The 14964-nt window shown below is 47.0% G+C and overlaps 1 protein-coding gene across 2 annotated transcripts; it reads left to right on the top strand.

Moving 5' to 3' along the window:
* The first annotated feature begins 4385 nt into the window (after window positions 1–4385).
* CKB (creatine kinase B) lies at window positions 4386–13953 on the top strand. 2 transcript variants are annotated; one of them, XM_069018363.1, is made up of 8 exons: window positions 4386–4475; window positions 6001–6188; window positions 6669–6823; window positions 7732–7864; window positions 8748–8919; window positions 10385–10508; window positions 11218–11407; window positions 11992–13953. In XM_069018363.1, the coding sequence occupies exons 2-8, from the start codon at window positions 6011–6013 to the stop codon at window positions 12168–12170; spliced, it is 1131 nt and encodes a 376-aa protein (XP_068874464.1). In that variant the 5' UTR covers window positions 4386–4475; window positions 6001–6010; the 3' UTR covers window positions 12171–13953. The 2 variants fall into 2 exon arrangements, with proteins under 2 accessions (XP_068874464.1, XP_068874463.1); XM_069018362.1 differs by lacking the exon at window positions 6001–6188 and adding an exon at window positions 5340–5552 and having other exon boundaries at window positions 4391–4475.
* Window positions 13954–14964: the final 1011 nt, after the last annotated feature.

Genomic DNA, 14964 nt, shown 5'->3' with positions numbered 1-14964 from the left:
GCCTCCGCCCCCGCCAGCCGTGCCTGGAGCTGGGGATTCGCCGCCGCCTGTACCCGGCGCGTTCAGACCAAGTTCCTCCAGCCCCATCGAGGCGCCCGTTTCCCTCAGCCTGTCATGCCCACAGTCCCATCGAAGCATCCATCCCCCTCAGCACACCCGCCCCCTCAGCCCCATCGAGGCGCCTGTCCCCCGCAGCCCTGTGGTGACCGCCCCCGCCCCGTCCTCTCAGCGCTCCTTGCTGTGTCCTGAGGCGTGCGGACGGTCACTGACAACCTTCAGCAGCCCCCCCGCCCCCGGCACCCCGGTGGGGTGCTCCTGCCTCGGGCAGCTGCCCTGGCAGTGAAACTTGAGGGGTCCCAGTGGGTCACTGTGAAAAGCCATGATGGGGACTGATAGCCCCAGTGGGAACTTGGTGTTTATCACCCATTAAACGTGTGGGGTGTTTCGAGGGCCACTGCCAGCAGGGCTGAAGTCCCTTCCCCCGGGAATGATTCTGCCTTTGCCATTGGCAGACCTGGGTCTTGCCTCCAGGGCCCAGGCAGGCAGCTTCCAGAAAGATCCACATGCCCTTCCCCCAAGGCAGCCTCAGGGAAAGGCAGCTCGAGGCCAGGCAAGCTCTTCACAGGGGTTTCATAAGGCTGCTGGAGAAACCACACTGCACTGAAACTCAGAAGCAGCAGAATTGTTATCTAACCCCCTAACAGCATGGTACTAACTCCTACTTCTGTCTCGTGTTTAGGATTGAAGTGATGTGGAGAGCCCTGCCTGCCCTGGTGGTACGGGGGCTGTAGTCAGGAGGCAAGGAGGAGCAAAGGAGGAGAATATCGCCTCATCTTCTGTTCACAACAAGCCCAGGCTACCTGGCATGGGAGCGGTATGGGCATAGCAGGGAGCATGTGAATCACCCTGGACGTGCAGGTAGTGTTCCCGGCTAAATCAGATAACACTCTGTACTGTGCTGCATTCACCAGTAACCTGCAATACACAGTAATGGAGAAAAAGTCATCCTTTCACAATCACAAACAGTAACGGAGAGCTGTTTAGATGGTGATCTGTGATTTTTTAAGTTAATGTGGTTCCACCAAGTATAAGAGATTTTTTTTCCCATTACCTTCAGTGAGAACATATTTTTTGTTATGGTGTTGACCTGCCCATAGCATAATTGCAGTAGTCTTTGTTAGTTATGAAACTCTCCTCCATCTAATCTAAACATAATGTATGCAGTTTCAGAGGTTTCTTAAACTGCAAACTCCTACTCAGCTGTTTTTCTGACTGGCAATCATGGCTCTACTGTGCCTTTATATTTGCACCCACTTCGTTTAATTTTCTGTCATTTTTAGTGTCATTGGTTATATTTGTCATTGTTTATGTTCTCATGTCCTTTCTTTCCCATGATGGGCTGCTGTTCAGATCACTGTGGGCCTGACGGTATGCAAGATTGAGACACTCAGCAACTCCTCATGTCCACAGGCACTCAGCTCACTGGAAACAATCAGTAATTTTCAACAGACTGCCTACAGTGAGAAAAAATACACCAAGGATAATAACTAAGCAAATATATTTTAAGTGATAAATGGGAAGAGAAATTTCATTTGACAAGTTAAGCAGATGCAGCTATGGCCAATTTCTTTAATCTACCAGTACATGAGTGTTATGTTTAATTTTCAAGTGGTGTTTAGTTGTAGATTAGGAATTGGAAACAATTCAGTTGTTCACAGCAAACCACCTACTCTTGCTGTTTCCTAATTTGGAATAGTCTTCTGTGTTTTCAAGATGATGTTTATCCCCTAATTCTTCAGGTTCATATTACAATTTCAGAAGACACGTTCACTAACTAACACCCATCTCCTCTTGCACTTGTACACCACACAACATTTATAATTAAGCCTCTTAGGAAGTTAGCTGCATGGCCCATGATTAATTTCCCTTAATTCTTCATTGTTAAAGCTCAGTTCAAAGATCTCTGGAGTAATCAGCCCACCTTTCCATCCGGAAATGTAGCATATAAATCAGTATTCACTAAGATTCCATCCCAGCATGGAAAGCGAGTATTCGTGCCTTTATCACAGTCTAACAGGCCATACAGGCTTATCCAAAGCGAGTGTTTCCCAGCAGATGAGGCAGATAAAGCAGGTGATCAGAGGCTGTTGACACAGGGCACAGCATCTGTAATTAAGTCACTAGGGAAGCTGGCACTGAATGCTGTGACCAAGATAGCATCCAATTTACACACAGCTTTCAGCAAATCTTAAGATGCTGTCTGAGTAAAACCCAGTCACTTCTGACTTCCTGCATGCTAGAAATTTGTCAAATAGTGGTGAGAAAAGGGGGGTAGAGGGCGCATTGTTTATCAAACATGTAAATTGGATATATTTTAGTGGTTTTACGTGACTCTCTTTCCATGTCACCCAAGTTCTGTGAAGAAGAGGTGTGTGTTTGTGTTGGAAGTTTAATGTATGGCACACTGAGACTACTTACTACCTGCTTACCATGACTGGTATTCCCTGTTCTGCAAGACTGGGAGAGACAGAGCATATCCAGTGAATAGAAATGGATCCTTTGGTTTTGGATCTTGAGGTGACCTTGACTCCACAAATCTCCTGAACAATTAAATTACAGAACAGTTGATTGCTTTTTTGTTTGTATGGCAATAGATTACAGAATAAGATAAAAGGAGCCTTCAGAACCTACCCTGATAGGTTTTTTTTCTTTTTGTGGAGAGCACCACCACAAAAATATGCTGTAGTGTAAGAAAATGTTTTTAGTATATTTCTGTTTCAAATTAAAAATAAAAAACACGTGTTTTACATTTAAAAAAATTCACAATCAGAATTGTGTTTTCAACTGAGGTAATCCAGTAATATTACATTTATATTGTAACTTATTGAGGACTCTAGGTACAATTTTACACTTATAATAAATTAATACTTATTTAGCCATGCATTATTTGCAATTTACACTATTCGGAAGCATGAGCATTGTGTGAAACTAGTGGTGTGTAGGGGAAGATTTTGTGAGGTTAAAAGTGCAGAGGAGACCTAGAGAGAGGATTTGTTCTTTGATCCGGAAGCTAAGAGACCGGACTTGCACAGATGCCGAGCCCTTGGCTTCTCCTGGAGATCTGTATACTCAGCATCTCAGTCTACCAGACCTGGAATAACTCGGAAATCTGGATGGCAGCCAAACACAGCACATTTTTATTTGAAGCAGTCTAGGTTTTTTATTTTGCAATGATTTCCTCTATAGGTATATTATTACTTTTAAGTCCTAAGCAGTTCTGTAAAGTGCACATGCTTCTTGTTGTTAGGGTGAGGGTACTGGTCATGGTGCTGAAAGGATTGTGGTGAGGAAAGAGTTTCAGGTGATGTCACCTGACACTCATAGCTCATGTCAAGGAAAGCAACTCTGGGACTCAGATCCGCATTCTCATGGATAAGTACGCTCTGTTTGGACAGGAGGATCAACATGGGTTCTGCTGTGAGACACACGTCAGAGAAAGATAAAGATACTATTATGTAAACGTGAAAGTCAAGTCAAGATACTCATTCACAGTGTTAACATGTATTATTTCTGCATACAGCAGGACTCTCAGCTGCATTTTAGCTTTGGGACAAACCTGCTCATTTCTACAAAAAGAGCAGTGGAAGTCCCTATTTTCGTGAATTTCAGGTGAGCTTTAGATGGGTCAGATCCCAGAGTTCCTGTGCCTGTCTTTAGCAGGAAATCACCCACTCTCCAATAAAAGCTGAAGACTTTTTTTTTTTTTGGCACATGACAAGAGCAGAGGATTCACTGTGATTTACACAACCACCCTACTTCCTTTCAAATTAAACTGTAAAACGAGCCCACGGCTTTGCAGGTGCTGGAGGCGAGGTGCAGGTCCTCCCTCTGCAGAACCAGGCTGCCGGGGGCTGGGCGCCACATCCGCAGCCACCTCAGGGGCTTCTGCCAGCCCGGGGGCAGTTGCCACTCACAAGGCTCACCACACGGCCAGTCTGCACACTACATAACCCTTATTTTGTGATGGTGCCTTATCACACCCGTGTTTGAACCTTTGACCAAGGCGTTGACAAAGGTGTGAAGCCTGCAACCGGCTATGCTGGTGTGCAATCGATGGCAGCCGCTGGCCGGTGGCACACGACATGGATTCCTGCCCTCACGCTCGCAGTAACGGATGGCGCCGGGGCCGCCTCAGCACCGCCAGAGCGCCCCAGGGGGTCCCTCCACCCCCACTCGGCTTCCCCGACGCCGAGCAAAATGGCGGCAAGCGCGGGCCCGGCCGGCGGCACAACGCCCGCCCCACCCGCCGACGCGCGGCCCAATGGAATGAATGGGCTATAAATAGCAGCCAATGGGGTGCCGGCTTGCGCTCTATATAAAAGAGGCGCGGCGGCAGTGCCGGAGCTTCACTCGGATTCGGGCGGTGCGGTGCGCGGAGCGGCGGGGAGGTTCTTGCTGTAGCTGCGAAGCCCGCGGTAAGTCCCGGGGCAGCCGAGCCATTCTGCAGCCTTAAAACGAAGGACTTTGGTTTTTTTTCCTTTTTTTTTTTCCCTTTTTTTTTTTTTTTTTTTTTTTTTTCCCCTCCTCCTGCTGTGTGGGGTGGAGCCGGTCCAGCTGAGGAGGGGTGGCGCGGGGCAGGGGCGCAGCCGGGGCGGGGAGCGGCGCAGGTGCTCGCCGGGCTGGTTAGGCTCTAAAACCAGATTAACCCGGTATTTAGCAGGGTAGTTACATACGTTTGCCCCGTCCAGGTCCCCTGAGAGAGCCGTCTGTTGTGTAAGGGCTTGTTGGATGCTGCCCTCTCCTCCCCGGTCGGGGAGAAGCTGGGGCTCCGCGGACGCGGAGGGTGCCGGCACTGTCGGTCCTCGGGATCCCCTCCCCCGGCAGCGGCGGGAGGAGGCGCGGCCGCGCACCGAGGGCGCAGCGGTGCCGCCCCGCTCACCTGTCGGCCGGCCCGGGGTCCGGCAGGGCCGAGCACCCCCCGGCCCGCGGCGGCCCGGCAGCTCCCCCCGCCCCGCAGCCGCGCGCGGGGTCTGCCCGGTGCTGCAGCGGCTGCTCCGCGCGACCTTGGGCGCGTCCCCTCACCCGGGCGGCGCCTCGGGAGGCAGGAGAACCTTTGCCCCTGCGGCCGGGGATGGTGAGCACGGGGCAGGGGTGGTGGAGGTGAAGAACTTTACATCTATCTTCCTCCTTGGCGCATGTGGAAGGTGGTGTAGCAGCAAAGGTGTGAAAGACGCGGGTGGAATGTGAGCCAAGGTGACCTTCTGAGTGCCTGGCGTTCCCCCGGGCGGTCCGGAGGCTGCCAAGCCCCCAGTGATAGGCTTCCCATCTTTCTCCCCTAGTGACTGCGGTAGGGTCAGCCATGCCCTTCTCAAACAGCCACAACCTCCTGAAGATGAAGTACAATCCCGAGGAGGAGTACCCTGACCTGAAAGCTCACAACAATCACATGGCTAAAGTGCTGACCCCGGACCTGTACAAGAAATTGAGAGATAAACAGACTCCCAGTGGATTTACCCTGGATGATTGCATCCAGACTGGGGTTGACAACCCAGGTAATGGGATCATTAGGTCTGCATAATGATCTGTTCTCCCTCCTGACTGGAAGTGCTTCTTGACAATGGTACCCAAAGTTCTCAAGCTACTGAGGGACAAATCTTCTAAAACATTGAGAGACTGCTCTAAAGGCATGGCTGTGTTAGGAAGCCATGTTTCCATCACGCTATGTTCTATGCTGTGATCTGACATAACAATTCCCAGACACTTCAATTATGTAACTGCTCTGCTAAATACTTTCAATCTGAAGAGAAAAAAAAAAAGTCAAACCAAATGCATTCTAATTATAACTCAGCTGGGGGGGGGGTGGGAAAAGTCAGTTTACCTGGCTGTTCTGGTCTATTCCTATTCCAGACTGTGGTTATGTGATGTTCTCTAGCACTTCTATGAAAAAGGGGGAGCAGATGTGTTTACATGTTAACATTACAGTATTTATTTTTACTCTAGCAATATCAAAATGGCCCAACTAAATAATCAGAGACTGCCTCCTGATGAGGAGTACCCGGACCTGAGCACCCACAACAACCACATGGCCAAAGTTCTAACCCTGGATTTATACAAGAAACTGAGAGACAGAGTCACACCCAGTGGCTTCACCCTGGATGATGTCATTCAGACTGGGGTTGATAATCCTGGTAAAATGCATTGAGAATATTCCATGTGAACCAGCTGAAGTAACTGGTGCTTTTGAATATGGTGACTTAAAACTTATCTTGTGGAGGTGGTATTTATAAGCAGACTACAGAAATGTAGTTCTGTAGCAGAAGGAGCAAAAGCAAAGCATGCTTGCTTGCAGCAAAGCATGATTGTTTAGACATGAAGTTCTATGCAGTGATCTAAATTAGCTAGTGAAATTAGATGTGCTGTGTAAATTTGTCCTAAACCAAGCTTGGCAAATGAGCATGGTTTAATGACAACAGCTATGGGTTTCCACAGCACTGCACTTGACTAACTGGATGAAATGTAAAATGTAGGGTCTCTCCAAATGTTTTTATGTAAGAACAAATTTCTAAGTGACTAGTCTTGCCACTAAAGAACTTGCCTGGTTAGTGCTGCACTGGAGTACAGCCAAATGTCACCCAAACTTAGCTTTTTTGACTTTATTACCGCTCCAGGCCATCCCTTCATAATGACAGTAGGATGCGTGGCTGGTGATGAAGAGTCCTATGAAGTGTTCAAGGAGCTCTTTGATCCAGTTATTGAAGACAGGCATGGTGGCTACAAACCAAGTGATCAGCACAAGACCGACCTGAATGCTGATAACCTGCAGGTATGAACTTCTGATCAGTTACAGATCATTGGTCTGAGGACTGTGAAGTTGTTGGCAGCTGCCTAAACTGGTTGCTCAGGCTCTATTCCCTCACTTCCATTGAGCATGGACACTTGGGCTGTGAGTGGTGCGATCAGCCTGAAGAGCTTGCTGCTGTGGGATGTCAGTGGCTGGGTACAGCCAGGCAGCTGGTGTGCAGCAGGAGCTTTCTTCAGGTGCTGCTGCAGTGTGGGTTGTGCCAAACACCTTCAGTGTGTGTTTCCATAAGCTGTGGGCTGTAATAGTCAAGTTGAACAGTACTGTCCTGGGAGTCAAAGACTACCATGAAGCTTAAAACACTTTTTGGATCTTAATTACCAACTGATGGTGTCATACTATTGAGTAAGTATTTTTACAGCTAGGACTAAGGATTCCTAATAATTTTATGGATTTTATTTAAAAGTTACTGTAAACTCTGGGAGTTTCTAAGTCCATGTTGATTTGCTATCCATAGATCATATTGAAAGTAAGAGACTTGGGAGAACAGAAATGGATAATTCTCATTTACAAGAGTAGACACTTACCTAAAGAATGTTCTGCCTCATGTTGGTATCTCTAGATTGCAAATCTGAAGGGGTAACAGAAGCCCAGACCACAGTCTGAAATGGACATAAAACTGGTGTTCTGGTGATGTCTCCGTCTTCTAGGACTGCTTAGTAGCTGTAGCCTTGGCCTCAAAACAAGAGTTGTGTTACACAGATACTTGATGTAATGCTGAAGAAAATAGTCCTGAAGTGAGGCACTGGCTTACAGCCCAAGCAGTCAGTACCTCAGGTGGAAAGTGCATTCTTAAATGCATGGGGGCTACACGTGTTTAGGGGAGGTATCTTGGTATTAGGGTCGTACTCACTGGTTTCCTAATCTTGTAGGGAGGTGATGACCTGGATCCCAATTACGTGCTAAGTTCCCGTGTCAGAACTGGCAGAAGCATCCGTGGATTCTGTCTTCCCCCGCACTGCAGTCGAGGAGAGAGGCGGGCTATTGAGAAGCTCTCTGTTGAAGGTAAAGTGAGAACTGGGTGCATCAGGGGAATGCTTCTGTCTTTGCACAAGAGGTGTCCTTTGCAGTTTGAAAATAGAGGCACTTGGCAAAAGCCACCTCCCTGGAGGCTTAGTCTGAACATGGAGCTTTCCTTGGAAAAGGCTCATTACATGAGAGCTGCCTCAGCATTGGCAGCTTGTAGCTTGAGAGCAAGAGCACATGGCAGAGGGAAGTTGCACTGCATTAAGTTGACCTCTGCTGATCTCTCAAAAGCCCTCTGTCTGTGTGGGGAAAGAGGTTGGTTCATCAGGGCTCAAACCTGAAATGTAACAGGTATGTAGCAACTACAGGTCTTGAGTCATGGGGTGCAGTATTTTGTGGCTGCTTTTAATTGACTTTCATTAATGCTTTGCTTGCTTAGAGATGTAGTCCTGCTCCAAATCTGCAGCTGACTAGAATAAGACTTGGTTTTCAGTGAAACTCCTCAGCTGTTTTTTTTTCTATTGCTTCCCCTGTGCTCAAGGTACAGTTCTGGAGACTGAGAGTGTAGTTTCAAAACCTCTCAGGGCAGGGTAACAGTCCTTGACTAGCATAATACTGCTTGTTATATTCATAACCTTTGTTCTCATTGGAAGAAAAGCAGTCTCCGTTTTTACAGTTCAGCAGCAGTAGTGATTCTATACTGCATGTAAGGGAACAAAGGCTACTTGTATAAGCCTGGAAGGTGCAGACAAATCATCTGACATTGCCTCAAGTTCTGTAATGCCACAAGGGCATTGCCATTGCAGATGAAAGCAAGGGAGGAACCAGACCCAGCAGATCAGACATTGCTGTGTGTGGTCTCCAGAGTGCTGGGAAAGTCTAGCACCCTTAGTCCTGTTCTAAAAAAGCCTCTCTTTTTCAGCTCTGGGTAGTCTGGATGGTGATCTCAAGGGGAAGTACTATGCTCTGAGGAACATGACTGATGCTGAGCAGCAGCAGCTGATTGATGACCACTTCTTGTTTGACAAGCCAGTTTCTCCTCTGCTGTTGGCCTCTGGGATGGCACGAGACTGGCCTGATGCCAGGGGTATCTGGTGAGTATGTCTGTGAGGAAGCAGTCATACAAGTCAAAAAAGTCTAGCAGTTTTGGTGGTGACTTGTACTGTTGGGCAAAATAGCACCTTGTATTGCTGAATCTGATGAGAAGTTTCCATGGGGGAAGTTGCAGCTTAACCAGCAGAATTTGGACAAGTGTTCTTCTGCTGGTAAGAGAAAGCCAGCTTGGCTAGCCCAGAACCAGAGCCTGCCCATCCAGCACAGGTTAGTGAAGTACCAAGCCAAAACTGTGAAGGAGTTTATAGAACTAGATCACCTGTAAAGGAGCAGATGTGCCACTGTAGTTGACTCTTCCCACAAGAGTTGAGAGTAACTTGTGGTACAAACCACAGCATTGTCTTAGCTCAGAGTTGATCCTGAATGCATAGTTACTTCCTTGTAGTCTCTTCACTTCTGCTTGCAGAAACTCTTGGTGTTGAACTCTAGTATGGCTTTACCTGTACTAGTGATGAGATTTCCCCCCTACCCCAGAGACTTGGTGACAGGAATTGACTGATGCAGGGGTGTGGAATAGAGGGATTCTGCTTGTTTTAGATGTAGGTCACCTACATAAAACTTTACATCTCAGGAGCTTCTGCAGCATAATTAACTTGCTCCCTTGTAAGCTAAGGGCTAGGTTTTTATCAACAGGAATGCTCCGATCTTATTACTGCAGCTGTTTCAGTACAACCCAGAGGAAGCATGCTTTGTTTCTGTAGGTCACCTTTAAGATTGCATCATCTACCTGCAGATTGCCAGCACCAGATAGCGCTGTCATCTGAGCATGACTAATCTACAGGCTTGAAGTGTAATGTCTTAGTGTTGTCTGCATAAATAACTTTCCTCGGGTACTAGCTAATTTCTGATCCTAATCAAGTTCAGAAATTACCAGTGTGATAAACACTGATGATAGTACTTGCTGTCAGCTGCAAGCTGGGACAAGAGGAGCCATTGTTCAGAGGATTTTTATATAGCTTCTCTGAAGAGCCTTGATCTAAAATTAATAGTGAAAGTAAGGTACAAAGTGCAGTTTGACAGAATCTGACAAAATTCTGCTGAAAAGACTTGTTACACCTGGTGTCATTATGAACATTATTGTACAGGACTCCCTCAAAGTCTACTGATCACCTTCCTACAAATTGCTGAGCAGAAATACCTTAATTTGTAAACTGCTGCTGCAAGTGAACCAGGGAGATGAGAGGGTTTTAGGTTTTGATACTGTAAGACTAGGTAATGCCACGTTATTACTCACTCTGTAAAGGCCAATTCAAACTACCTCTTAAAAAGAGCAGGGTAACAACTACCAGCTTAACTCAGGTCCTGTGTGGACAAAAGCAGGAAGATCAATCTTGTGGAAGCAGCTGAGTGAACCTCTTGAACTAAAAACTACAGTGATGAGCAATTTGGTGCCATCTTCAAAACGTGAGGTGGGAAAGACAGCAGATTGATTGCTTTGTCTCCTAGGCACAATGATAACAAGACCTTCCTTGTTTGGATCAATGAAGAGGACCACCTTAGAGTTATTTCCATGCAGAAAGGTGGCAACATGAAGGAAGTATTTAACCGCTTCTGTGCTGGGCTAACAAAGGTAAATCACTATTGTCTGAGCTATAGGTTCAAATGGCCCGTGGTTCTCTGGTTAGAGCTGGGAACACAATTTTCAAGCCCCCTCTGGAGTCCTGCATGGTGGTGTTTCATAGCCTGGACTTCTGGGAACACCCTGATGAGATCCAGAGCTGTGAGGGCTCCAAAATACCTGTTGTGGCAAAAGAGCCTTCTGGCTGTGAAATCTAGAATGTTTGCTTGATATCCAAATGTCTCAACTGTATTTTAAAGACATTCTGCATGATTCTCTAAAGCTTTGAGAGACATTGAGGGGGAGGAGAAATTGCTTCAATGTGGATGGGCAAAGCTGGACTCAGCTGAACAGCTGGATGCTGTTCTCTACTTCTAGTTGTGATATGAGCTTGAGCTTTACCAGCCCTTTTCCTGATCCTAAGAGATGTGCCAGCTTGAGATTTATTAAGTCCAGCTTCCCAACACATAGTGACATATGATGATAGCTTTTAAACTTAGCCTGTCTCACTGCTAGGAGCAAGATGAAGGTCTTAAAAGCCCCTTGTTGGTGGCTGTTTTTTTCCATAGGGAAGGGGGCTTATGTGGCCGAAATAGATGTATAGATGTTCTGAGTGTTGTGGCTGTTGCTGGGTGACTGAAGCTGCAAGTGAGCACTAATGGATGTCTTACAGTCTTAAGGCAGAGAAAAAACTTTAAACATTCATTTTTTCGATTTATAGATAGAAAGTCTCTTCAAGGCCAAAAACTATGAGTTCATGTGGAATCCACACTTGGGCTACATCCTGACCTGCCCATCCAACCTTGGAACAGGGCTCCGTGCTGGTGTGCACATCAAGATCCCACACCTTGGGAAACATGAGAAATTTGGAGAAGTCCTCAAGAGGCTTCGGCTGCAGAAACGAGGCACAGGTGAGAGTTGGTTATGCTGATGGCTGAGTCAGTCTGCCGTAAGACACCAGCAAAAGCCTGGTTATGGCCAGAGCCATCTCTTGGTTTGCACTGTCAATGCCTGTCACACCATCCAAAAAGGTGCCTTTGTAAAGGACATGGAGAGAAAAAAGTTCTCTAATTGTATATTGGAGGAGTTGAGGATGCCAGTGCTTTATCTGTTCTGTCTGGTGATCTAGTTAGTGTCCTGTGTGTCATTCTGAGCACCAGATAAGGTGGACCTGGTGGTAGCTGTTCCTGTTCTAAGCAAGGATGGGAATCCTGGTTTAACCTATGGCTGGGAGATGGTTCCAGCAAGTACTTGTGACCTCAGGTTAGATTGCTCATGAGAGAAGAATAAAGAGCTGTCCTAGTGGCATGTTCTGTGGTTCATGCTGGCAATCACACATGTGGCTTCATCTTCCTGCGTGTAGGAGGAGGCACCAGTGGCAGCTTGTAGAGAATGGTCCTGCTGTGTCCCTGCCTTAAGCTAGGTGAGGGAAGAAAGGCAGACTCACCTGCTCTAGCTGAGGTCATCCATGTTGTAACTGAATCTCTTGCTGCAGGTGGTGTGGACACAGCTGCTGTGGGAGGAGTGTTTGATGTCTCCAATGCTGATCGTCTTGGCTTCTCTGAGGTGGAGCTGGTGCAGATGGTGGTGGATGGTGTGAAGCTTCTCATTGAAATGGAGAAACGCCTTGAAAAAGGCCAGTCCATTGATGACCTCATGCCAGCTCAGAAATAAAGCACTTTATTCTCATGCTTCCTAACTTATTGGATGAATAATAAAAATGTCACTCCAATTCAAACCCTTGGGGTCAGAGCCCACTTAGTTACACTGTAGAGAAGTCTTCCATCCATCTGTGTTAGAGTTTATTTTTTTGATGGTTGAGATGTTGCTGAAAATGAAATAAACTATTGTTTGGCCTGAGATGTCTTAGATATGTTAACTGAATGTCTTTGAGATTTAAGTGACTTGGTTTTCATAGTTATGCTAAGTGGTCTGGTTTTGTGTGCAGGCACATCTACCTGGGTGTGTTGCTGCAGACCAGCTGAGTTGAAATGTTGTTAAAGCAGTTTCAGAAGTTGAACCTTTTAACTTGATTGTAGTTGCTGTACATTTGAGAACTAGTGTTAAACATGAATCACTGCAAACATGCCCTACCTCCAAGGCTTTGACTTGTGCATCTGCTCTTGCCAACTGTAAACTGTCATTATCCTGAGTACTGCAAGCCAGGCTGGCTCCTGTAAGGGGGGGGATGGGGACGACAGGGCTGGCTCCTCTCAGATGGGCCCTCTGGTGCTGCAGGGCAAGGCTCTGCAGTCAGACTACAGCCCATGGTATCGCTGACCCTGAGCTGGTTTGTGGGGAGAAGTTGTCTTCAATCTAGGGTGGTGCAGAGAGCTGGTGTGAACAACCAGTTGCTCTTTTGAGGGTAAAGGGAGGTGAGGTGAAACCTAGATTCTCTCAGCTCATGCTTCTTTCTTAAGTGATTTCAGCTCAGCCAGGGCAGAGATTGGGGCTGGAAGCTGCCACTTACAGGAAAATAGCAGCTAATTAGCTTTAATCAGCTGACTCTTGGCCCATGCACCAGTTGCCCCATGAACCTAAAAATGAACAGTATAGTCAATTAAAACATGCTAAACAGTTTTCTTTCCAAATTGGGCCTGGCTTGCAAGCTCAGGTAGTTCTCTGGGTGTGAGCTCAAGATTGCATCAAGTAGGTCTGTTCTCCAGAATGGCTGTACATGTGTGCTTGCTGTATGGAAGCATCACATTATTAACATAAAGAGCAGCATTTTCCACAAGTATTGCTACCTGGGACCATCAGACCCTTGGAATGAACAGCCTTTGCAGCTCATGCAGATGCACCTGTTCAACAGCTCTACGCACTGCTAAAACCCAGCTTTGATGGAGGGAACATGATGAGAGGTTGATGCAGAGCTCCGTGGCGTGCAGCTTTATATAGGTTTGTGTAGATTACTGAAGCTTTCTTTTGTAAAGGGTGTGATTGCAGGCTGTCACTTAGCTGAAGAGATGATTCCAGCTGGGGTAAGCTAATTTAATTTTTGTGAGAAAAGGCTGAGTGAACATCTCAGATAAGATTTTTTTTTTTTCTTTTAATACAGCTTTCTATGTGTTTCAAAGTTAACTGGGTGGGGGAGAGGAGATCACATGTAAGAGTTTTGTTCTGTGCTGGGTGTTCCTGTATTTGAGTTAATCAGCACAGGAGTTTTCTGTATGAAGCTTGTGAGAGCAGGGAAGGGAAAATGGTGCAAGAGACAACTGGTTGGTTCTGTATATTCTTTAGATCCCCCATGCTGTGCTTTGTGTCACTGTTCACAGATGCTTGGCAAATAGCTGGTTTTGCTTCTTGTAATCAGAGAGTGTTCATTTAGTGGTGCCTCTCCTCAACACAGCGTTGTTACTGCGCTCACAGCAATTACCTAATGGAAGGAGTTGCCTGAAAACTTGTCTATTTTTTTCTAGCTATATCAGCTGGACTAATAAAAACATTTCTCTCTCTATGCATCTTGTTTCTCCTATGTTCTTAACCCACCAGAGCTGTTATATGTGTTTGCTTTCAGCCCCTGAGTCCCTACAGTCTGAGGCAGCACCTGTAGCTGGCTAAACAATTGTGCTCAAAGCAGCAAGCCAGTCTTTAGTGCCTGCATCCAACTAGAAAATATTTCTTTTTAATTGGTTTTCTTTTCCACTACCTTTGCTGTGTTCCCTCCTGTTGCTGCCACACAACTGTGCTTTTGTACAAAGTGATTGCAAATATTCCAAAGAAAGAATGTGTCCTGGCAAAGGCTGGACACCATGACCAAGGTTTTTAGCACGTCCCCAGGTGGGACGTGCTAAAAACCTCTGATCAAGAGAGAAATTAAACCTCCTGCTCCTTCACCTTAAAGCTTTGGTTTAGTTTTTGGCATTACCATTGTGCCCTGGGTGCCCATCCTGGATTATATGGAGCAGCTATGTGCTTGTGCCCTGGGCATCCAAAACGGTGCCAGGTGCTGGCAGGCTGCTTTGGGACCAGGGTGCTTGGCCTTAAACCCAGGGGAGGAGAGGGAGGTTATGGGTCAGTGCTGTGCTTTATCCAGGGAAACTGCCATTAGCCGCCTGTGTCCAGCAGTTTTTGGAAAGGAGCCATGTGGCTCCTGCTCTCATCACACCCCACAGTGATGGCAGTGTTTCTCACCAGGCCTGGAGTGGGGACTCTTCTGTTGGTCCCAGCAGTGCTGGAGGTGTGGGCAGGGGGGGGAGAGGGGCCAGGAGCCGTTTGGGCCATCTCTGGGCTTTCCTGTGACAGCTGAGATTTTCTCCCCCACAGATGGGGGAGCAGGGGTGGTTGCTGCTATCCTGCTGCTGCGAGGCAGCCCCTTGTGTTGTCCTCTTTCACTACCCCTGCTCCTACAGGCTGGCATGCTGTTCCTGGGGTGCTGTGAGACATGCACCACTTTTACAATGTTTTAAAGGGAAATTTGTCATTATCTTTTCCTCCTGACTTTCTGTTTCCCCTCAGGGAGCAGCTG

The sequence above is a fragment of the Aphelocoma coerulescens genome, chromosome 5 (assembly GCF_041296385.1).
Source record: "Aphelocoma coerulescens isolate FSJ_1873_10779 chromosome 5, UR_Acoe_1.0, whole genome shotgun sequence".
Classification (NCBI taxonomy): Eukaryota; Metazoa; Chordata; class Aves; order Passeriformes; family Corvidae; genus Aphelocoma; species Aphelocoma coerulescens.
The sequence above is the reverse complement of the archived record's forward strand: the minus strand, read 5'-3'. Positions and strand labels throughout refer to the sequence as shown.